Source organism: Octopus bimaculoides, chromosome 9 (genome assembly GCF_001194135.2).
Source record: "Octopus bimaculoides isolate UCB-OBI-ISO-001 chromosome 9, ASM119413v2, whole genome shotgun sequence".
Lineage (NCBI taxonomy): Eukaryota > Metazoa > Mollusca > Cephalopoda > Octopoda > Octopodidae > Octopus > Octopus bimaculoides.
Genome location: NC_068989.1, coordinates 71,796,333 through 71,817,652, shown reverse-complemented (window position 1 = coordinate 71,817,652; position 21,320 = coordinate 71,796,333). Strand labels below are relative to the sequence as shown.

General features: G+C 38.3%; 1 protein-coding gene across 2 annotated transcripts in view; it reads left to right on the top strand.

The window, feature by feature from the left end:
- The window catches only part of LOC106869093 (diamine acetyltransferase 1), a 97,324-nt gene that overhangs the window by 28,692 nt on the left and 47,312 nt on the right, over positions 1-21,320 (top strand). For both annotated transcript variants that reach the window (XM_014914622.2, XM_014914621.2), the window contains one exon: positions 15,571-15,622. In XM_014914622.2, the coding sequence (XP_014770108.1) occupies positions 15,592-15,622 (31 nt within the window). In that variant the 5' untranslated portion in view covers positions 15,571-15,591. The remainder of the gene's footprint in view (positions 1-15,570; positions 15,623-21,320) is intronic.

The window sequence follows — 21,320 nt, the reverse complement described above, 5'->3', positions numbered from 1 at the left end:
ATATATATATATATATATATATATAATACATACATACATGTATTTGTGTGTCTGTGTTTGTCCCCACTGCCATCGCTTGACAACCAATGTTGGTGTGTTTGCATCCCTGTGACTTAGCGGTTCAGCAAAAGAAACCGATAGAATAAGTACTAGGCTTACAAAGAGTAAGTCCTGGGGTTGATTTGTTTGACTAGAGGTGGTGCTCCAGCATGGCTTAAGTCAAAATGACTGAAACAAGTAAAAGAGTAACTGAAAACAGTGAAAAGTTCCATACACACAATTGTGAGAAAGTGTTGCGTGTTTTTGCTGTTTCAGTTGCAGATTGAATTTCGTATAATGCCATGAGAAGTAACTAATGTACAAAACAAGACTTCATATTAATCAATGCATACAATTACAGTACGGTATCTTGTTTTAGGTAAAGGAGGGAAGCAGTAAACAATCAATAGATTATGTGAGGAAAGTTTAGTATCAACAACATTTACCCTCCTCTAAGAAAAAACAATAAAGTATGTAGAATTAGCAAAAAATTAGCAGTAATACCATAATGCCAATCTGAAATTAGATTTTATGTTTATTCAGTTCCATATAATAAAGCCATAGGTGGCTTGATAATTCTCTTTGAATGATAAAGTTTATCAATAAGAGTGATAAGCATAGCAAGGTTCTGTGGAATAATCTCATTAAGACTGCTGCTAATTAAAGTGTCATTCTCTTGATAAACAGTTGTATCGTAGAATGAATGAAGAAAGAGATATTGTTGGAAAGGGATTATTGGGATCTGGGATCGAGTCGGCATTTCATAAGTCTGATTCTGTAATAATTACTATTTCACTTTGAGATATTGGATATTGTGATGGCTTGTAACCTGATGAGATAAATTGGCTATTTATCTCTTTCTTTATAGCATTTATCTGCAATGCAACAAACTCAGGAATGTTATATTCCAAACATTGGTAAACTTGTCATTATCATGATAATAATCCTTTCTACTATAGGCACAAGACCTGAAATTTGTGGGGAGGGGTAAGCCGATCATTATCATGATAATAATAATGCTGTCTTCTATAGGCACAAGGCCTGAAATTTGGTGAGAGGGGAGTAGTCAATTACATTGACCCCAGTGTTTCACTGGTACTTAATTTATTGACCCCCAAAAGGATGAAATGCAAAATTGACCTGGGCAGAATTTTAGCTCAGAACTCAGATGAAATGCTGCTAAGCAATTTGCCCAGCATGCTAACGATTCTTCCAGCTTGCCACCTTAATGATGATAATAATAAGTTTATTAAATACAGGGGATCAGGTGCACTACAGCTCATAAGTAAAGGTTAAAAAAAAATAGAAAGCAAAAATATGATTTAGTTATTGTAATTTTACTATTAATACTGATACAGATGTACGTAGATTTGTGTTTCTTGTTGTAGTTTAATTTTAAAGTTAGTGTTTCATCCTGCCTATATTTGATTGAATACTACTATTGTACATAGGGTAAATGTGTTTGAAAGTTGTGTGTTTTGTTTTTTGGTATGTTTGTTCCCAAACAGCACTTATTTTAGTGCTGATGACACCACTGGATTGATTGGTACTGCCCAGGTGTTAAAACCATAATGCTATCTGTGGGGCAGCTGATGATGGAGGTATGTTGGATTGTTGGTATGGTTGTTTTTGTATGTGTGTAATAGTGTTATAACACATCCTTTTCATATAAGACAATTAAAGGAAGTCAGTAATGAAAGCTAGAAGTATGTGCAGAGAAAGAGGGGCAGAGACTGGAGGTTGTGAAGGTTTAATGAGTGTTGTGGAGTAATGAGGAGTTGGGAGATGTGATAGATGGATAGAGGAAGACGGAGATGAGATGTCCTTTACAAAACTCAACTGGCCCAATTTGGTTAACCATTCTATTCTATTTAATGCTAAATAGACTTGTGGGGGGGGGGGTAGTAGTGGATCTAGGTTGCTTTCAACAGTGAGGATTCATTTATTTGATCAACTGAATTACCAGCTCCTGAATTAACATGTAAGTGGCTAAGTACTCCACAGATAAGTGTACTCTTAACATAATTCCAAGACAGAATCAATATGACACAGTGTGTGTGTATTCATGTCCTGTCCATGATTTCCAGGTGCTTTAACACCCAGTGCCTTGAGGGAGTCATCTCCACCACATCAAATCACAGCCTACTGGCAAACAAGGCATGCACACAAAGCATCTAAGTATGTGTGATCGATAATGTTTATAATGAATGTGCATGATATACTTATATCTCTCTCTCTATCCATCTATATGTATATTAATAGTCGCTATCAACATTTTCCTTCTAAATGTTTATATGTACTCTACTAAAAGCCATTTAGTAATCAGTCCTTCAGTTTGATGATAAATTGTTTTTATGTATAGCCTAACATAAAAACAAATTTTAACACACACACACACACACACACACACACACACACACACACACACACACACACACACACACACACACACACACACACACACACACACACACACACATGCTGAGCTTGTGTGGTTAATAAGGTCACTTTGCAACTATGTGCCCTTGGGTTCACTCCCAGAGTGTAGCACCTTAGGCAAGTGACTTCTGCTATAGCTTCAGGTTGACCAACAGCTTGAGTGAATTTAGAGTGTGTGCGTGTTCCCCAATCACTTGACAACCAGTGCTGCTTTGTTTGCATTCCCATAATTTAAGTTTGACAAGAGACCTTATAGCATGGTACTGGGGTCGATTTGTTCAACCAAACCAGTGGTTTTTCAACTAGGGCTCATATGACTTTTAGGGGCCCATATAGGATTTTGTTATTAAAATATATCTGCAATAAATTAATTATACTTCTACAACACACAAAACATTTTAATAATTATTTTTATATATTGCCTAATAATATTTAATTACAAAAATATGATAGGGGCTTTTAGACATGGAATTAAAGTAAAACCGGAACCAAAGGTGAAAAATGGTTGAGAAACACTGGATTAAACTCTTCAAGGCAGTGCTACCACATGACCAAAGTCTATTGACTGAAATAAAAGATAAATGTGTGTGTGGTGATTTCACTTGTGCCGGTGCCATGTAAAACGCTCTGAGTACACTGTAAAGTTGTTGGCGTTAGGAAGGGTATCTAACCGTAGAAACCATGCCAAAGCAGACCTTGAAGGTTTGGTGCAGCAGTCTTTTGGCTCACCACCTCCTGTTGAACTCTTCGACCTGTGCCAGCATAACAAATTGATAGATAGATATAGATAGATCGATAGATAGACAGACTGATAGATAGATAGACAGATAGACAGACTGATAGATAGATAGATAGACAGACTGATAGATAGGTAGATAGACAGACAGACAGACTGAAAGATAGAAAGATAGACAGATAGACAGACTGGAAGAGAGATAGATAGACAGACAGACTGAAAGACAGATAGACAGACTGATAGATATATAGATAGATAATTTCAATGGCTGAAGACTAGCATCACGCTTGAAACTTGAAGTACTAAAGGAATTTGAATCAAACTGTTTGATCTGTTCATGTAACTCCCAATAAATGTGTTGAGTGCCCTTCTTTCGTTTGTCTGCTCACCCTTGTGTGTGTGTGTGTGTGTGTGTGTGTGTGTGTGTGTGTGTGTGCGTTAATTTCTCACATGTAATGTACAGGTACGCAGTTACATACATATACATACATAAACATAAGCAGCCAGATAGCAGAGGACGAAACAGTGCAGTCTTCTTGTCACATGATCAATTGTGTATTAATCTTTAGTTGTGATTTTTTATTTTTATCTTTACTTCTTCTGTCGTTCATACAAACAATACTTCGTGCACTCTTGTTCTCTATACAAAATACATACACACTCGCGTGTTGATTTTAACAAATACGTATTTACGTATTCACATAAGCTTCTTTCTTGCTAACGGATATTCCTACAGATAAACGTACGTTTGCTGTAACAGTTTCATACCCGCCTTTACACACACGTACATAACACATACAGACTGACATATACGGGCATATTCACATAATTATACATACACTCTAGTTGATGCAGTCTGTGTGTATCGATTTTTCTTGCTTCGAAGACGTTTCTTCGCTTTCGTCGCTTTAATCACTCGCACACACATGCACACACCTACATCACCATGCCTATTATATCTCGTTTTTTTTTCTTCCCCCTCTTACTTGCTTCTCTTGCAGGTCAGCACCGCCGCCGCCAGAAGTACAATCATCGTCGTCACCTATTATCGAAACCACTACCATCATCATCATCATCGTTATTACCACAATCATCTTCACCCCCCCCCCATCATTATCATCATCATCATAATCATAATTTATTACCGCAACAATCGTTACCATCATCATCATCATCATGAATTCAGTCTCAATCATTTGTCTTTAACCTCCATTATTTCTTTTTTCATTCCATCTCTGATAACCACAATAAGTAATGCGGCGAATTTTATCGCCATTCTCACCCATCAGTCAACGCTACTGCTAACGCACATACACACACACACACTCACTCACTCACTCACCAATCACCATCAATCATCACATCATTACCAATACCAGTATCCTCATAACTACTACTACTACCTCCCCCACTGTTACTACTATTACCACTACTACTAGTAGAAGTACTAATACTACCACCACCACCACCACTACTACTACTACTACTACTATATAGCCACCTGATCATCATCATCATCATCATCATCGCTAATGCAGTTTATCATTATGACTTGCCAGCTCGTAAGATTTTCCTTCTCCTTTTCCGTCTGCCCCCCCCTCTCATGTCATTATCACAATCATCATCATCACCATCATCGTCATCATTATCACCATCATCGTCGTCATCATCATCAACCACAGCAATAGTACTGTTACTATCAATCCGGTTGAAACCACCACCATCATCATCATCATCATCTTCGTTTATCAATAGTATCAATCATCGTTATTGCTATTGCTATGACTACGACCATCTAACGTCACTGCCACTACTACTACTACTACAACACACCACCACCGCCACAAACACCACTACTGTCACCACTACCACTAATACAGCAATACCATGACAACACTCTACTACTACCACTACTACTACTACTACTACTACTACTACTAACACCACAACATCACTACAACTTCAGTACTTCTATCACCACCAGCACCAATACCAATTATCACTACGGCAACCACTACAACCACGGCTACTACTGCCAGAGCAGCTATAACTACTACCACCACTGCCATAACTAACAATGCTTCTACTACTACAACACAACTACCACCGTATCACTACCATCACTACTACTACTTCTGCTGCTACTACTACTACTGCTATTATTACAACCACCACTACCATTGCTGCATTGCTGCTACACTACCACCACCACCACCTCCGCCATCACTACCAGGACCACTGTTACTATTGCCAGAACTTTCACTAACATCAAAATGTCACAAGGACAATCACTAGTACAACCACACAACTACAACACTACTACCACCACAGCCATAGCTGTTATCACTACCACTAAGAATACTGTCTCAGCTACTACAAACTCTCCACTATACCACCACTGCTGCCATAACCACCACCACTGCTACCATAACCTCAATCACCATAACCATCACCACCATACTACCACCATAACCTCCACCACAACCTCCACCACCACCTAAATAACCACTGCCACAGCCTATACCACCACTGCCATAGCCTCTACCACCACACTACCACCATAACCTCAACCACAATCTCCGCCATTGCCACCATAACTATTACCACCACACTACACCATAATCTCCACCACCACCTCAATAACTGCAACCTTCACCACCACAACCTCCACCACCACCAACAAATTCTCTCTGATCCATGAGAGCAGAGAAAAGTGAATGTTAAAACAATGATGATAGAAAAACAATGGACAGTCTATTCTTTCTTCTCATCTATAGACACAAAAGAAACGGTCAAGGATGCATGAATCGGACATCTCTTCAAAACAAGAGACTGACCATTCTTATATCAATTTGAGGAAATCTATGATTACAGAGCAATTATAGGAGTAAAAATTATTCAAACTTTTCTCAAGAGGGAGAAAATACCTTTCTAATATTATTCTACCTGAAGGCACCGAGCTGGTAGAAACGTTAGCACGCCGAGCGAAATACTTAGCAGTATTTCGTCTGCCGTTACACTTTGAGTTCAAATTCCGCCGAGGTCGACTTTACCTTTCATTCTTTCGGGGTCAATAAATTAAGTACCAGTTACACACTGGGGTCGATGTAATCGACTTAATTCCTTTGTTTGTCCTTGTTTGTCCTTGTTTGTCCCCTCTATGTTTAGCCCCTTGTGGGCAATAAAGAAATAAGAAACATTAGCACGCCGGGCAAAATGCTTAGCAGTATTTTGTCTGTCTTCACGTTCTGAATTCAAATTCCACCGAGGTCGACTTTGCGTTTCTTCATTTCGGGGTCATGAGCATTAGTGCCATGGAAAAAGCACCCAGCACACTCCTTTGTAAAGTGATTGACATCAAGAAAGGAAACCTATCATAGAAATCATTCCAAAACTGAAATACTGAATCAAGACCTGGTCTACTGATTTGCTTGGTCTTGTCGAACCATACAATCCATACCTTCATGGAAAGTGAATGTGAAATTTTGATAGTGACCAGTGTTGAGAACAATGTTGTACATAAAAAATGGGTAAAGACCTACTTCGGTCATGAATGACCATGGGATTGCACCTAAACAGTTTCCTTCCGAGGCACAAGTCCAGACAAAGTTGTTTATGGAAAAGCAGTAGTCGCCCATGCATACCAGCTTCTCCTTTCCACACCACTGATGTTATCCGAGGGAAAGGTAAAGGCTGATACACCTTGGCACCAGTGATGTTACAACTCGTTTCTACAGGTGTGTGAACTGGAGTAAAGTGAAATAAAGTGTCTTGCTCAAGAACACAACACATTAGCCCAGTTTGGGAATCGAACTCACTACATCATGATTGTGAGCCCAATGCTCTAACCACTAAGCCATGCACCTTCACTGTTGTACATACAAACATGCATTATCATTATTTAATATCCATCTTCCATGTTGGACAATTTGACAGGCTCCAGTGGGCCCAAGGACTGCGTCATTTTCCACTGTCTACTTTAGCATAGTTTCCATGGCTGGAGGCCCTTCCTAATGTCAACCACTTTACAGCATGAACGGGGTGCATTTTTCACAGCACCAGCACAAGTGAGATCGCCATGCAACTTGTAAGACTACAAACCCCAGAGAGGTAGCTTTATGGTGAGAGATAATGTGTTAAAGCATGAGAGGGGAACAGAACAGGTATCTTGCTGTTAAAGGGATATGTAGCTACTCACCTTTTGAAAAGAAAGGGGTTTGGAGTGGAACAGGGGGAGACAAATAGTGGTGATGAGGTATCTGTGTGCATCCAGAGGTATGAGGTGAGTAGAAATAAAGGGGAGACAAAGAACCAAGAGTTGGGATATATAGAGGTTTGCAATAGCATTTGAGAGATGGTGAGCAGAAGATTTTGAGAGCACTATTAACATTTGATACACTTATTTATTTATGTTTTGCTCACATTAATTATGAATGTAGTTTCGGTATATCCATTTTAAAAATATTGAGACAATCCCATTGGAGCTGCTTTATAGCATCATGTCAGCATCAGCATTTTACAGCAGTTCAGTATTAATTTCATGTTTTGCAAAAACACTTGTTCTTGAATAATTACACTTTCTAGGAAAACTCTGTTTATTATTTGCACTTGACAAACAGCTTCAAAATAATTTCGCTTTTACAGTAGCTGGTTAAGGAGAATGACGATAAGTGCTGACAACTGTTTTTATGGCTCATTTTCTGAGTTAGAGCCAATTGCTGTATTCAGTATTTTAATGTGCTATAACAAATTTGAATCATATAAGTTCAATTAGTGTGAAGCTTTTAAATAGGATTAATTATTTGTACTAATTGAGCTTTGGTAATTGGCTTTACATGGTAAGTGTGTGTGTGTGTGTGTGTGTGTGTGTGTGTGTGTGTGTGTGTGTGTGTGTGTGTGTGTGTGTGTGTGTGTGTGTGTGTGTACATATACAGGATATGGCAGAAAGACTGCCCTGATTTCAAAGGTTAATAAAAAAAAAAAACATGAAGATACAAGAAAAAACAATGCTCTCCACTCCAGGCCATGATGGGTACTACCTGAAACAGAAACAAAAATGGCATTTAATGAACTTCATAGAAATACAAAGTTTTCTTATGCATCTTCATGGGTTTTTTTTTTTTTATTAACTTTTGAAATTGAGGCAACCTTTCTGCTGCACACTGTATATTGTGCTGGTTGAGTTAGCCTCTTGCTGCTCTGAGTTTCACCTGTAGGCACACAGAATATTGAGGGCAAGTTGAGTCACAAATTACCTGAAGATCCAGTGGGTTTACAGATGAAACTCAGAGCTGCAAGAGGCTGACTCAACCAAAATAATATATCATTAATCTCTACCCATGGTATTGAATATTCTTTTGTCCAACAGTTAATACTAAATACACATGTAAATATATTTACACACATATATATATATATATGCACATGAGAAAGGCTTCCAGAATGCCTTCATATCTTAGTGTCTTATTGCTGATGCTAATTGAAAAACTTAAATGCCAAGTCATTTAATCTCTCATAATCTCTCTCACATGTTTTTTGTTTCGTTTTTTGTCTATCTTTCGTGCTATATCTCTTTCTATTTTTCTATTTCTGAACTTCCTCCCTGTATCATTCTGTGTGTGTGTGTGTGTGTGTAAAGGCAAATGAGTGAAAGGCTGAGGGTTGTCTGGTCGTGAATATTTGTAAAGGATATGTGTGTCTGTCCATGGTGAGGAATAAGATGCTAAGAAAATTAGTTATTTTGATTTGCTTGTAGGTTTGTTGTTTAGCCCAAGATTACCCTAATAAAATAGACCTGTATTCAAAAGCATTCTAACTAGAGCCATTCTATCCCACAAAAAGCACATGTACTGGTGTCATGCAAAAATCACCAATGCTGGTGTCATTTGTAAAGCATCTGTGCTTCTGCCATGTGAAAAGAGCTCTTGCTGGTGTCACGCGGAAAAACACCCATGGTGGTGCCACACCAAAATGCACACATGTTGATGTCACATGAAAAAGTGTCCATGCTGGTACCATACAGAAAAGCGCCTGTGCTGGTGTCACACAGAAAAGTACCCATGTTGGTACCATGGAAAAGCAGCCAGTACACTCTGTAAAGTGGTTGCCATTAGGAAGGACATCCAACTATAGAAATCATGCCAAAACAGACAACTGAAGCCTGGTGCAGCTCTCTGGCTTACCAGCTCCTATCAAACCATCTAAGCCATGCTAGCATGGAAAATGGACATTAAATGATGATGATAATGATGATGATGAGTACATATGTGGGACAATATTAACCACTGCCTTGTGTCCTTTCTTTTATTTAAGATAATGATGTGTGGTTTGAGGGAGATTTGGCTGCTATTTCTAGCAGATTGAGTGAAAACAAAGAGGGTTTCTCTCCTCCTTCCCCCCCCCCACCGGCTTACATTTTATCCTTGCTGATAATAATGGCTGTTGTAATGGCAGCAGTGGTGTGGTGGTGGTGGTGGTGCTGGTAAGTTTAGTGGCTCTGGTAGTAGTGCTGGAGGTGGTTCTTGATGTAGTAGATGAGTGGGTGTCTGATTGTGGTAGCCCTTACATTACATGACAGTGATGGTGGTGGTGGTGATGATGCAATTTGTGTTAATGAAAGCAATGAAGTTAATTGTAGTAATGACAATGGCATCAATAACGGTGATGATGACGTTGGCAGTGATGCTGACGACATTCTTCTTGCGTATTTGATATCAGTGATTCTGATATTGGTTATGATGAAGCTAGTGATGTTGTTGACTATGATATTGGCTATGATGGTAATTGTGATGACAGTGGCTATATGATGTTGGTTATGATGATGCTACTGATGACAGTGACAACGATATTAAATTCAAAATGATATTGAAGTGATATTATAGTTATGATATCGCAGTGATGTTGAAGTGAAGTTGTGATATCGAAGTGATGTTGAAGTGAAGTTATGATATCGAAGTGATGTTGAAGGGAAGTTATGATATCGAAGTGATGTTGAAGTGAAGTTGTGATATCGAAGTGATGTTGAAGTGAAGTTGTGATATCGAAGTGATGTTGAAGATGATGATGGCTGTAGTGACCATGATGATGGTGATGATGATTGCAGATGTTGCAATGGTAGTGATGACATTGATGATAACCATTATGATATTTGAGACGGTGATGATGAGGGTTGTGGTAATTATGATGATGATGATGATTGCGTTGATGCTGGCGGTGATTGTAGGAAATGTGGTCATGAGGATAATGATGCTGATGTTATTAACAAGGTTGGTAGTGATTATAGTGATGATGATAGTGGTGGTGGTGACCGTTTGTCTTTATTGTGGTGGTGGTGGTGGTGATGATAGTGATGATGATGGTGGTGTTGAGGGTGATAATGATATTGATTAGGATCAGTTATCAATATGAGGGTGATATTGATATGATAACGATATGGATATTGGCTTTGTGATATTGATGATGATCGGTGGTGGTGGTGGTGGCAGCAGTCTTGATACTATTGGAACGTTTGATGATACATACATGCACATGTACACATGCATACATACATATAAATATTTGCATACACACACATGCACACTTACAGAGATGTATACACACACCCATATATATATACATATGTACATTCATAATCTGGGCCCTCTATATGTTTTATGAAGCCCTAGATTTCCATCCAGAAATTCCTCTTCAAGGCACAGGCCATATAGTATATTTTCATAGAAAACCTGTCATTGCTCCTGCTGTATGTCTTCCTTCTGTATGTCACTGATATTGTTCAAAGGGAACACAATGATTGATGCAGCTTGTTGCCAGGATTGTTGCAGTTGTTGCCTGTTCAGGTTGCATAGAACCACAAAATGATATCAATACTGCATGACATCCTATCCAGTCCTGCATCAATGCTACCATTTCAACATCCTGGATTGATACTATGTTTTGTTGACCCTGAAAGATAAAAATTACCATTGATCTTGCTGAGCGGAGAGACAGGACAAAACAAATAGTGCAAAGCCTTAACAACCTTAAACCATTCACTACCTTGGTGATGGTATCAGAGGTAGGATATCACGGCTTTGATGATGGTGGTGTTTATGCTAGTGGGAGTGGTGGTGGTGGTGGTGGTGGTGGTAATAGGATGATGATAGCTGAAGGTTATTGAGTTGACAAATGACTTGCCAGTAAGTATAGTGAGAATTGGAGACAAGGTAGGCGCAGGAGTGGCTGTGTGGTAAGTAGCTTTCTTACCAACCACATGGTTCCAGGTTCAGTCCCACTGTGTGGCACCTTGGGCAAGTGTCTTCTACTATAGTCTCGGGCTGACCAAAGCCTTGTGAGTGGATTTGGTAGACAGAAACTGAAAGAAGCCCGTCATATATAAATATATATATATATATATATATATATGTATGTATATGTTTGTGTGTCTGTGTTTGTACTCTCACCCTCGCTTGACAACCGATGTTGGTGTGTTTACGTCCTTATAACTTAGTGATTCGGCAAAAGAGACTGATAGTATAAGTTTTGGGGTTGATTTATTCAACTGAAGGCGGTCCTCCAGCATGGCCACAGTTAAATGACTGAAACAAATAAAAATAAAAAGAATAGAAAAGGTACAGATATAGTAGTAGTAGTAGTAGTAGTAGTAGTAGTAATAGTGGTGGTGGTGAGTGATCAGTAGATCAGGTGATAGCAGTAGTAGGTGGTGTGGTAAGGGGAATGATCATGATGATGGAAGTGACAGGGCAAATAGCTACCAGCAATGGTTTCTGTCTTTTAACATCCTACATGTTAACCCTAGATCAGTGGTTCCCAAACTTTTTTGGGCTGCCACCCCACTTGGCACCCAGGCCACATTCCTAGCGCTTTCCCACCACAGATATGGACCATTTTCTGCAGTGAATTCAAAACAACTGTATTTCACAAATAAAACATAATCCTAACTTAACCTCTTTTACTATTTTACTTGTTTCAGTCTTTTGACTGTGGCCATACTGGAGCACCGCCTTTAGTCGAGCAAATCGACCCCAGGACTTATTCTTTGTAAGCCTAGTACTTATTCTATCGGTCTCTTTTGCCGAACCGCTAAGTTACGGGGACGTAAACACACCACCATCGGATGACAAGCAATGTTGGGAGGACACAAACACACACACACACACACACACACACACATATATATGTGGGACTGAACCCGGAACCATGTGGTTGGTAAGCAAGCTACTTACCACACAACCACTCCTGTGCCTATTAATATTTTTTTTATATCACCCCATTTTGACCACCCCATTATCATCCTACTTTTCTTCAATGCTCCCTGGATCTTTCCACCGCCCCCGGACGTGAGGGGGGCGGCAATACTGCCCACTTTGGAAACCACTGCCCTAGATTGAGAATACCTAGTGATCAAAAGCATTCCAATCGTGACCATCCTGCCTGTTTTCTCTCCTCATTACAGTCAAGGAGCCCCACAACATGTTATCAAAAGTTATCCTATTCTAAGATAGTGTCGGGGTTGGGGAGGTGTGAATGTATCTTGAGGGAGATTTTTGCTGTCGTTTCTAGCAGTTCGACTGACCACTTTGAGATAAGGCTCCTTCGACAGACTGGTGGTGGTGTCAGGAATAGTATTGTTTGGTGTTTGATGAGGGAAGGAATAGTATATCAGCTGATTAGGCAGTGGTGAGTGGTGGTGGTAGTAGTCGTTGTTGTAGCATTTGATGCAGTGAAGGGGGAGGGGTCAGCTTATAGCTGTGGTAGCGGTGTTGGTGGTGGAAGTATTTGTAATGCTAGTGAGAGAATGGTGGTGGTGGTGGTGGTGGTGGTAGGGGTTTTGGTAATTGCATTTTGAAGAGAAATGGTCCAACAGCTAAAGGCAACAGGGTCGGGGATGGGAGAAATAGTGGTGGTGGTGGTGGAGGTAGTTTCGTTGTATTAAGCCAGTCCCATGTCAGTTCTAATAAAGCAGGCTTATAATCAAAGTGTACCAGCCATGACCATCCAATCTCATTTTCAGCCGCTATAATACCTCAGACTCTTATCTGATAATGTGTCCTTCCTCTTTCATGTATATTTTGTTTTGTTTTGTTTTTTTTTTGTTTATTTTTAAACAGAGATTTGGTTATTTCTAGCTGGTCTACTAATACTGTAGCGTTCATGAGGTTGTGGGAAGTGGAGTAAGACCAGATCAGCTGATGCAGAAGAGATGATGATGGGAGTGATTGAGAATGGCAATGGGAAAGCAATAGTGGTGGTGGTGGCAGTGGAGATGATGCATCAGCCACCTCCTGTACCCAATCACTAAGAATGTAGAAGCCTATATACTGTTTCACGTCTGCAAAATAAATATCATTGATGTATATGCCATTGTATATCATCACAACCATAACATGGTATTTCCAGGAGAACTGAATCTGTTGGTTTATTTACACGCGTGCACGCACACGCACACTTTGATGAACTAAAATCACACTGCCTGTGTTTGTGTGTGCGTTATTGTGTGCGTGGCAGTGTCTCATCATCATCATCCTCATTTAACGTCCGCTTTCCATGCTAGCATGGGTCACAGAGAGGGATGTGACTGTGGTTAAAAAGTTCACTTCCCAACCACTTTCCAGAGCTGTTGTTCGATAGACTAGAAGGTTATTATCTCCCTTGGAAAACATGTGTGGAAATGTTGGTGACAGGAAGAGTTGTCCAGCCATAGAAAAAAAATTCTGGAAAAATATACATTAAAATGATGATGATCATGATGATCCCAATCATAACTGAAATGCCTTTGATTGTAGGTCTGCTCAGAGCTAACTTGTTAAGGAGTGACTGTGTGGTAAGTAGCTTGCTTACCAACCACATGGCTGGGTTCAGTCTCACTGCGTGGCACCTTGGGCAAGTGTCATCTACTATAGCCTCGGGCCGACCAAAGCCTTGTGAGTGGATTTAGTAGACAGAAACTGAAAGAAGCCCATCATATATATGTATATATATATATATGTGTGTGTGTGTGTGTTTGTGTGTCTGTGTTTGTCCCCTAGCATTGCTTGACAACCGATGCTGATGTGTTTATGTTCCCGTCACTTAGCGGTTTGGCAAAAGAGACCAATAGAATAAGTACTAGGCTTACAAAGAGTAAGTCCCGGGGTCAATTTGCTCGACTAAAGGCGGTGCTCCAGCATGGTCACAGTCAAATGACTGAAACAAGTAAAAGAGTAAAAAGAGAGAAAGAGGGAAGACAAATGTTTTTAGGTCAGGAGAGCATATAATTGTTTGAATCAAATCTAGTGTCATGATTAGTATTTATTTAATCACCATTGGCAAGATTTGAACCCAGATCACAGAAGGATGAAAGAAATTTGTTCAGGTTGCATTGAACCACAAAACAATACCAATACTGCAAGACATCTTATTGAATGCTGTATCACTTCTACCAGATCACCATTCTGGTTCAATACTGTTTTGTTGACTTTGAAGGGATAAAAATTACCATTGATCATGCCTGGATTTAAACTCAAGAGTGTAGAGAACCAGATGGGACACAATAAATCCTTAATGTTTGTTTTACTTGCTCTATTAACCCTCTCAGACCTGGCCCTCTGTGTCTAACTTTATACTCTGCCTGGGCTCCCAAGCAATAAAGTAAATAGTTGGATATGGGCACAGGAGTGGCTGTATAGTAAGTAGCTTGCTTATCAACCACATAATTCCAGGTTCAGTCCCACTGTGTGGCACCTTGGGCAAATGTCTTCTACTATAGCTTCAGGCCAACCAAAGCCTTGTGAGTGGATTTGGTAGACAGAAACTTAAAGAAGCCCGTCATATATGTATACATTACAAATGGTGAGTCAAATACCCTAACCACGAGGCCACATACCTTCACTATTCACACACACACATTCAAGCCGTTGACTTTTTAAAGCCCAGATCAGCCCTTATTAAGCAGACCCTTTATCAAAGACATTTCAGATATAACCAACCTGACATGGCTTTCCTTCTCTTTTAAGATTGTGGAGTAAGAAGCAATAAAGATTTGACTGTTGTCTTTGCCAAATCAAGCACTAGGCAGAAATTCATTCATTGGTTTCAAATACTTCTTGAATATGGTCCTTATATTTTAATCCCACCTCTCAACACTACTCTTAACATGTCTATGACCCTTCCGTTTTTAATGCTTCTTGAAATATGACCCTATCTTTTCTGTGGCTCTTGAAAAAAAATGTAATGAGGTAAATGATGCATTTGTATATATTTTTCTCTTCATTATTTTAATTATTAAATGACTTATAGAGTTTCATAGTATGTATTCTGTCTGTCTGTTTCTCTCTCTCTCTCATTCTAATATATATCTTTTTTATATACATTTTCAGGAGCTTGCAACTTATGAAAAGATGGGTGACCGAGTTCAAATTACTCCTGAAGGTATTTAATATGACTACTTTTACTTTTCATTTTTGTTTTTAATTTTCTCTATTAAGAATGACTTTATATGTCTTTGTTTTGATTCTTGCTGTTCTGCATGCATGTATCAGGTCATCCCATAAGTTCTGTCCAAATTTTGAATAAAGAAAACAATTGATCAAATATTATGTTTAATTGAAATTTAATCATCAATGTACTTTCCCTGATTATCTATGACTTCCTTCTATTTACAAGCTTTTTAATCCCATCAATGTAAAATTCTTTTGGTTTCAAAGTGAAGAACTCTGAAATATCAGTTTCGACCTCCTCCTGGCTTGCGAAAGTTATGTCCCCCAAATGATTCCGTAAACTATGAAACAAATGGTAGTCTGAAGGAGCAAGGTCGGAAGAATAAGGTGGATGAGGAATTTTTTCCCAACCAAGCTCTTCGATCTTCTTTGTGATCTTTGCAGTGTGGGGTCACGCATTGTCCTGATGAAGCATCACTTCTTTTCAATACACAAAAGCGGGTCTTTTTTTCTTCAAAGCTTGGTTCAAACGCTCTAATTGCTAACAGTAGACTTGAGCATTGATTGTTGCATTAGGTGGTAACAATTCAAAGTGAATTACTCCTTTGTAATCCCACCAGATAGAGAGAAGAACCTTTTTCCTATGAAGTTCACTTCTTGGTAGTGGTTGAGCTTTTTCCCTTTTACCAAGCCACTGGTTACGACATTTAACATTTCAATAGAAGATCCATTTTTCGTCACAAGTCTATCCAAAAAAGGTGAAATGTGTTTGTGAGAATGGAGAGAAGAGCAGATGTCAACTCAGGATTTGCAGTTGCTTTAGAACAATTCATGAGGCACCCATTTTCCAAGTTTAGGAACCTTTCCAAGATGTTGAATATGACGATGAACAGTTGTATGGTTTGAACTGAGCTTTATTGTCAATTCTTCAACTGATAATGCAGGATTGTCTTCAAGTAATGCCTCAAGGAGCTTATCATCAAACTCAAGGCTGAAGACTCCACTTCTGAATTTTGAAAACCATCTTCTGCAAGTTCTTTCATTCAAGCATTCTTTCCCATAAACTGAGTGTACCTTTCAACTTGCTTCGGCTGCAGAGTTTCCTTTTTTGTACTCATAAAGCATTATGTGTCTCAGATGCTCTTTAGATACTTCCATGTTAGAAAGGGTTTTAATCAAAGAAATTTTAATTCTATTATTCTGTAAAATAATATTTAATTAGTTTAAATGTACACAAATGCATAAAAATAATTCTTGATTCCATTAGACATTCTAAAATACTATTAAATTTCATTCAATTTTAAAAAAGGTAAAATCGGACAGAACTTATGGGATGACCTGATAGTAATTTATTATCAGTTCAGCAGACATCAACAGACATCGGCCAAATAACTTGTTTGCCAAATTCTATAAACAAGATCCTTCACTCTTGCTTAGATTCATTGATCTTAACGTAGCTTTGACAGAAGAGACACAACCAGGTCAAAACACCACAAGGTCTTAAAATCCCTTTATATCAACCAATTGGGTGTGTTATGAATACACATCATCTGAAGAGACAAGGTGTTCTCTGAAGACAACAGTAATTAGTATATCCATGTTCAAACCTTCCAGAACATATTAGTTTCAAATTTTGGCACAAGGCCAGCAATTTTAGGGGGTTGGGTAAATTGATTACATTGACCCAAGTGCTCAACTGGTACTTGTTTTATTGATCCTGAAAGAATGAAAAGTAAAGTTGACACTGGTGGAGTTTGAACTCAGAGTGTAAAGATGGGTGAAATACCACTAAGCATTTTGCCCAATGTGCTAACAATTCTGTCAGCTTGCCACCTCCGTCTGCCAGAACATATTAAGAATGAATGTGTGTGGCATTATCTATTTATATTCGTTTTATCTTACACCATGATTCAGAACAGAAATAACCACTCGTTTCTAATTTAGGCAATCGTTAACATTCACCAGTTTTTAACTCTTCGTTTGACCTTCTCACCATGCTGGAGTACTATCATGTTGGGTTAGTCAAATAAATCCGTCCCAAAAGCCAGCTTAATAATGACAGTTATTTTTACCAAATTCTTCATTATTTTAAAAATTAATTGAAACAAACATGGTGTGTTTCATCAGAAATATGGTAATAAAAGCAATAAAAACATTAAACCCATTTTATTTTTATTAAACATAATAATTTGCGTACTTCACCTTGTTCAAGGTGTACAAATACCTTTTGTTATAAAGAACACTGATCCAATGTAAGCAAACCATATACAAGATGGTAGAGTGTGATTTGAGGAACATTTGGCTACTATTTCTAACGAGTCAGTTGACCACATAGTAGCTCCTGAAATTGGGCAATGATCCTCTATTTTTTTGTTTCTTTCCATTGGCACAGTGTGACTGTGTGGTAAGAAGTACACTTCCTAACCACATGGTTCCAGGTTCAATTCCACTGTGTGGCTGATGCCTTGAGCAAGTGTCTTCTATTCTGGTTCTGGGCTGACCAAAACTTGTGAGTGGATATGGTAGACAGAAACTGAATAAAACCCATCATGCATATATGTATGTATGCATGTGTGTGTGTCTTTGTGTTTGTACCCCCTCCCACCACCACCACCACCACTTGACAACAAGTGTTGGTTTGTTTGCATTCTACAACTCAGTGGCTTAACAATAAGATACTGTTACAAATATATACCAGGCTTTTAAAAATAAAAAAAAGACCTGAGGTTTATTTTTTTCTACTAAACCCTTCAAGGCATTGCCCCAGCATGGCCACATTCCAATTACTGAAGCAAATGAAAGATAGATGAATTTCCATCTGCGAGTAACAGATTAGCAGAAATAATATTAACAAAAGCAAGATTGATGAAGATGTCTTTTGTTAAAATCCTTATTTAATATTGAATTCTTTGATATTTTTATTTATTTATTGTCTCGTTTATATGACTCTAATCTTGTTCATTCTTGTGTGAACGACCTTTTAAGGTTTAGGGGATTGACATTTTGGTCTTCCTTGCTTCACTAGACAACGGCATTCTTAGTTGAATATTAAATGCTAGTTTCTGTGTCAACAAATGTCATTAGCATGCATGTTCTAACAAGTTTGGTGACACTGTTAGAAAAAGACAAAAAATAAAACACACACACACACACACACACACACACACACACTCACACACAAACACATTTCAGATTGTTTTGTTTGTGCCCTAGCAGACAGTTAATACAAGGGAGATAATCATTTCTTCATGATATTTGGTGGGATTTTAATTTTAAATAAAAGAATAAGGAAAAAAAAATGGTTCATAAATAAGTTGCCGAAAAGTATAGATTCCATCAATGATAAATTGGTTAAGGTGTTAAACTAAAGTGCTAAGTGTTCCTAGTTTGTGATATCATCTGCTTTGGTGAAGCAGATTTTCTATGTCTGGAAGCCCCTCTTGTTGCCAACCTTTTCTTTGTTCCAAACAGTGTAATACGTCCTCATGGCCTGACATGCTTTCATGGTAAACTAGAAAAAAAGTAGCTTGGGTGCTACTTAGCATGCAGTCTATCACAGTATCCTACTTTAGCATGCAGTCTACTGCAGTATCCTACTTTAGCATGCAGTCTACTGCAGTATCCTATTTTAGCATGCAGTCTACTGCAGTATCCTGTCTACGCTGTGAAATTACTTTTAGCGTGCAGTCTACCTTTTCTTACCCTTTTACACTTTAGCGTGCGATCTACCTCCACTATAAGAACTTTATACAAGAGGATGATAAAAACAAATTGAATAATGTTGAATAATGATTTATTAATATCTCACACTTAAATCTTAATTAATGATACACACTTTGTACATCATTTAGGAATGCCACAAATAAATCTGTTGCATCTTTTCTCAAAACTTTCCAGCAAAAGTGATCAAGGTGTGACTGGAAAAGCTCACTACTAGCGCCTCTCATTTTCTTGAAAATAGTTGTTTTGGAATCCAACCTTGATCTCTCAATAGCCTCTGTAAAATTATACATCTATAGAAATCCTTTAACAGCATTGTAATGGTTAAAGTAATTTCACATTGTAGACAGGATACTGCTGTAGACCACACGCTAAAGTAGCACCCAATGCTTGTGTGGTGGTGACCCTTGTTTTATAACTATTGTGCTGTGTCAAGAGAAGGAGACAAACACACACTCACAAACACAATGCACAAACACATACCCACACATGCACATAAACACTGTGAAAATGTGAATCCATGATTAAGTTGTTAGTATAGATTCTGTTAATGATAAATTAGCTAAGATATTGAACTATGACGCTAAGTGTTCACAGTTTGTTTGCTGTCACCAGCACTGTTACATTCTGTCCATAGACAGAACACAGTTATTACTGTATCAGTCCACCTACATGTCAGTCAGAGCCATCATTAAGAAAGAACTGCTTTATCTGATAGGCTTGGCAAAAGCTGTGCTTTATCAACCCTTGAGTATTCAGATTACCCTGTCAAATGTAATGCTTATTTATCCATGTTGTTTTGAATTTATCATGAATTATCATTATCTCATTTCTTTGAAATTTTGATGATAATTGTTTATTTTTAGAAAGATGTTTTTGGATAGATGTGAAAAGCTGAATCTGGCTTGTTTGAACATAAAGCAGTATATTTGGAGTAGATACGGCTGACTTAAATACTAATGACTTAATCCTTTAACCTTTTTGCTATTAACCCACCAGAAACCACCTCTGGTTCTGTCTCACAGTGATCTGAATTAAAAGCCTTCCATTAAAAAATCTTGTTAATTTACACACAAAAGGCCAACATAATGGTAAAGTTATTTTACTAGACTCTAGATCTAGTCTGATGATTAGTAATGTGAAATTTGAATAAATAGATATGAGGTGCCAGCTGTAATGACTGCATACATACATGCACATATATATATATATATGCATGTGGAGAGTCATGGCTTAGTGGTTAGGGTTTGGACTTATAGTTTCAGTTCCTTAGCCGAGTGCACGTTGTGTTTTTGAACTTCAGTGGTTAAGCAGCAGTTCACTTTGTAACCAGATGGCTCTTTGTAGGGAATCACACTGCCTAGTACCTTTGGCAAGTGTCTGCTAATAGTCACTTGTTGACCAATATCTTGAGTGGAACTTGGTAGACGGAAACTGTGCATGCATGTGCATCTCTGTGTTCGTGTTTGTTTACACTAGAATAAAAACTAGTCTTGTGCTTTTTTCCTGGGCCTCATAACATTAGCTGTTCGATCAAACATCTGAAATAAGTATCTTGGAGTAATTAATATATTCGACTAAAACCCTGTTGGAGATTGATATAATTAACTCCACCATCTCCCCTTGAAATTCAAGACCTGCCGATGATGGAAATTTTTATATTTACAGATCTGCATGACAGAAATAATTACTCTTATGTGTCTAAATTTGGTGGTTTACCCTATTTTTTCCCCTTCCCCCACCTAACTGCCATGCTACATTGTCAACAAACTTCATATAAAGTAAACAAGAGAACCAGAAGACTTTTTTTAGTTCCAGATCTTAACATTTTTTTTATTTTTTATGTTTCTTTAATTGTATGATTCTGACCCAGTTAATGGTTTGCAGTAAGGAATGTATAATAGCGACATATAGTCTCGTAAATAAACATAGGACAGAAATAAACAAGCAGGCATTTCTTTCTCTCTCTC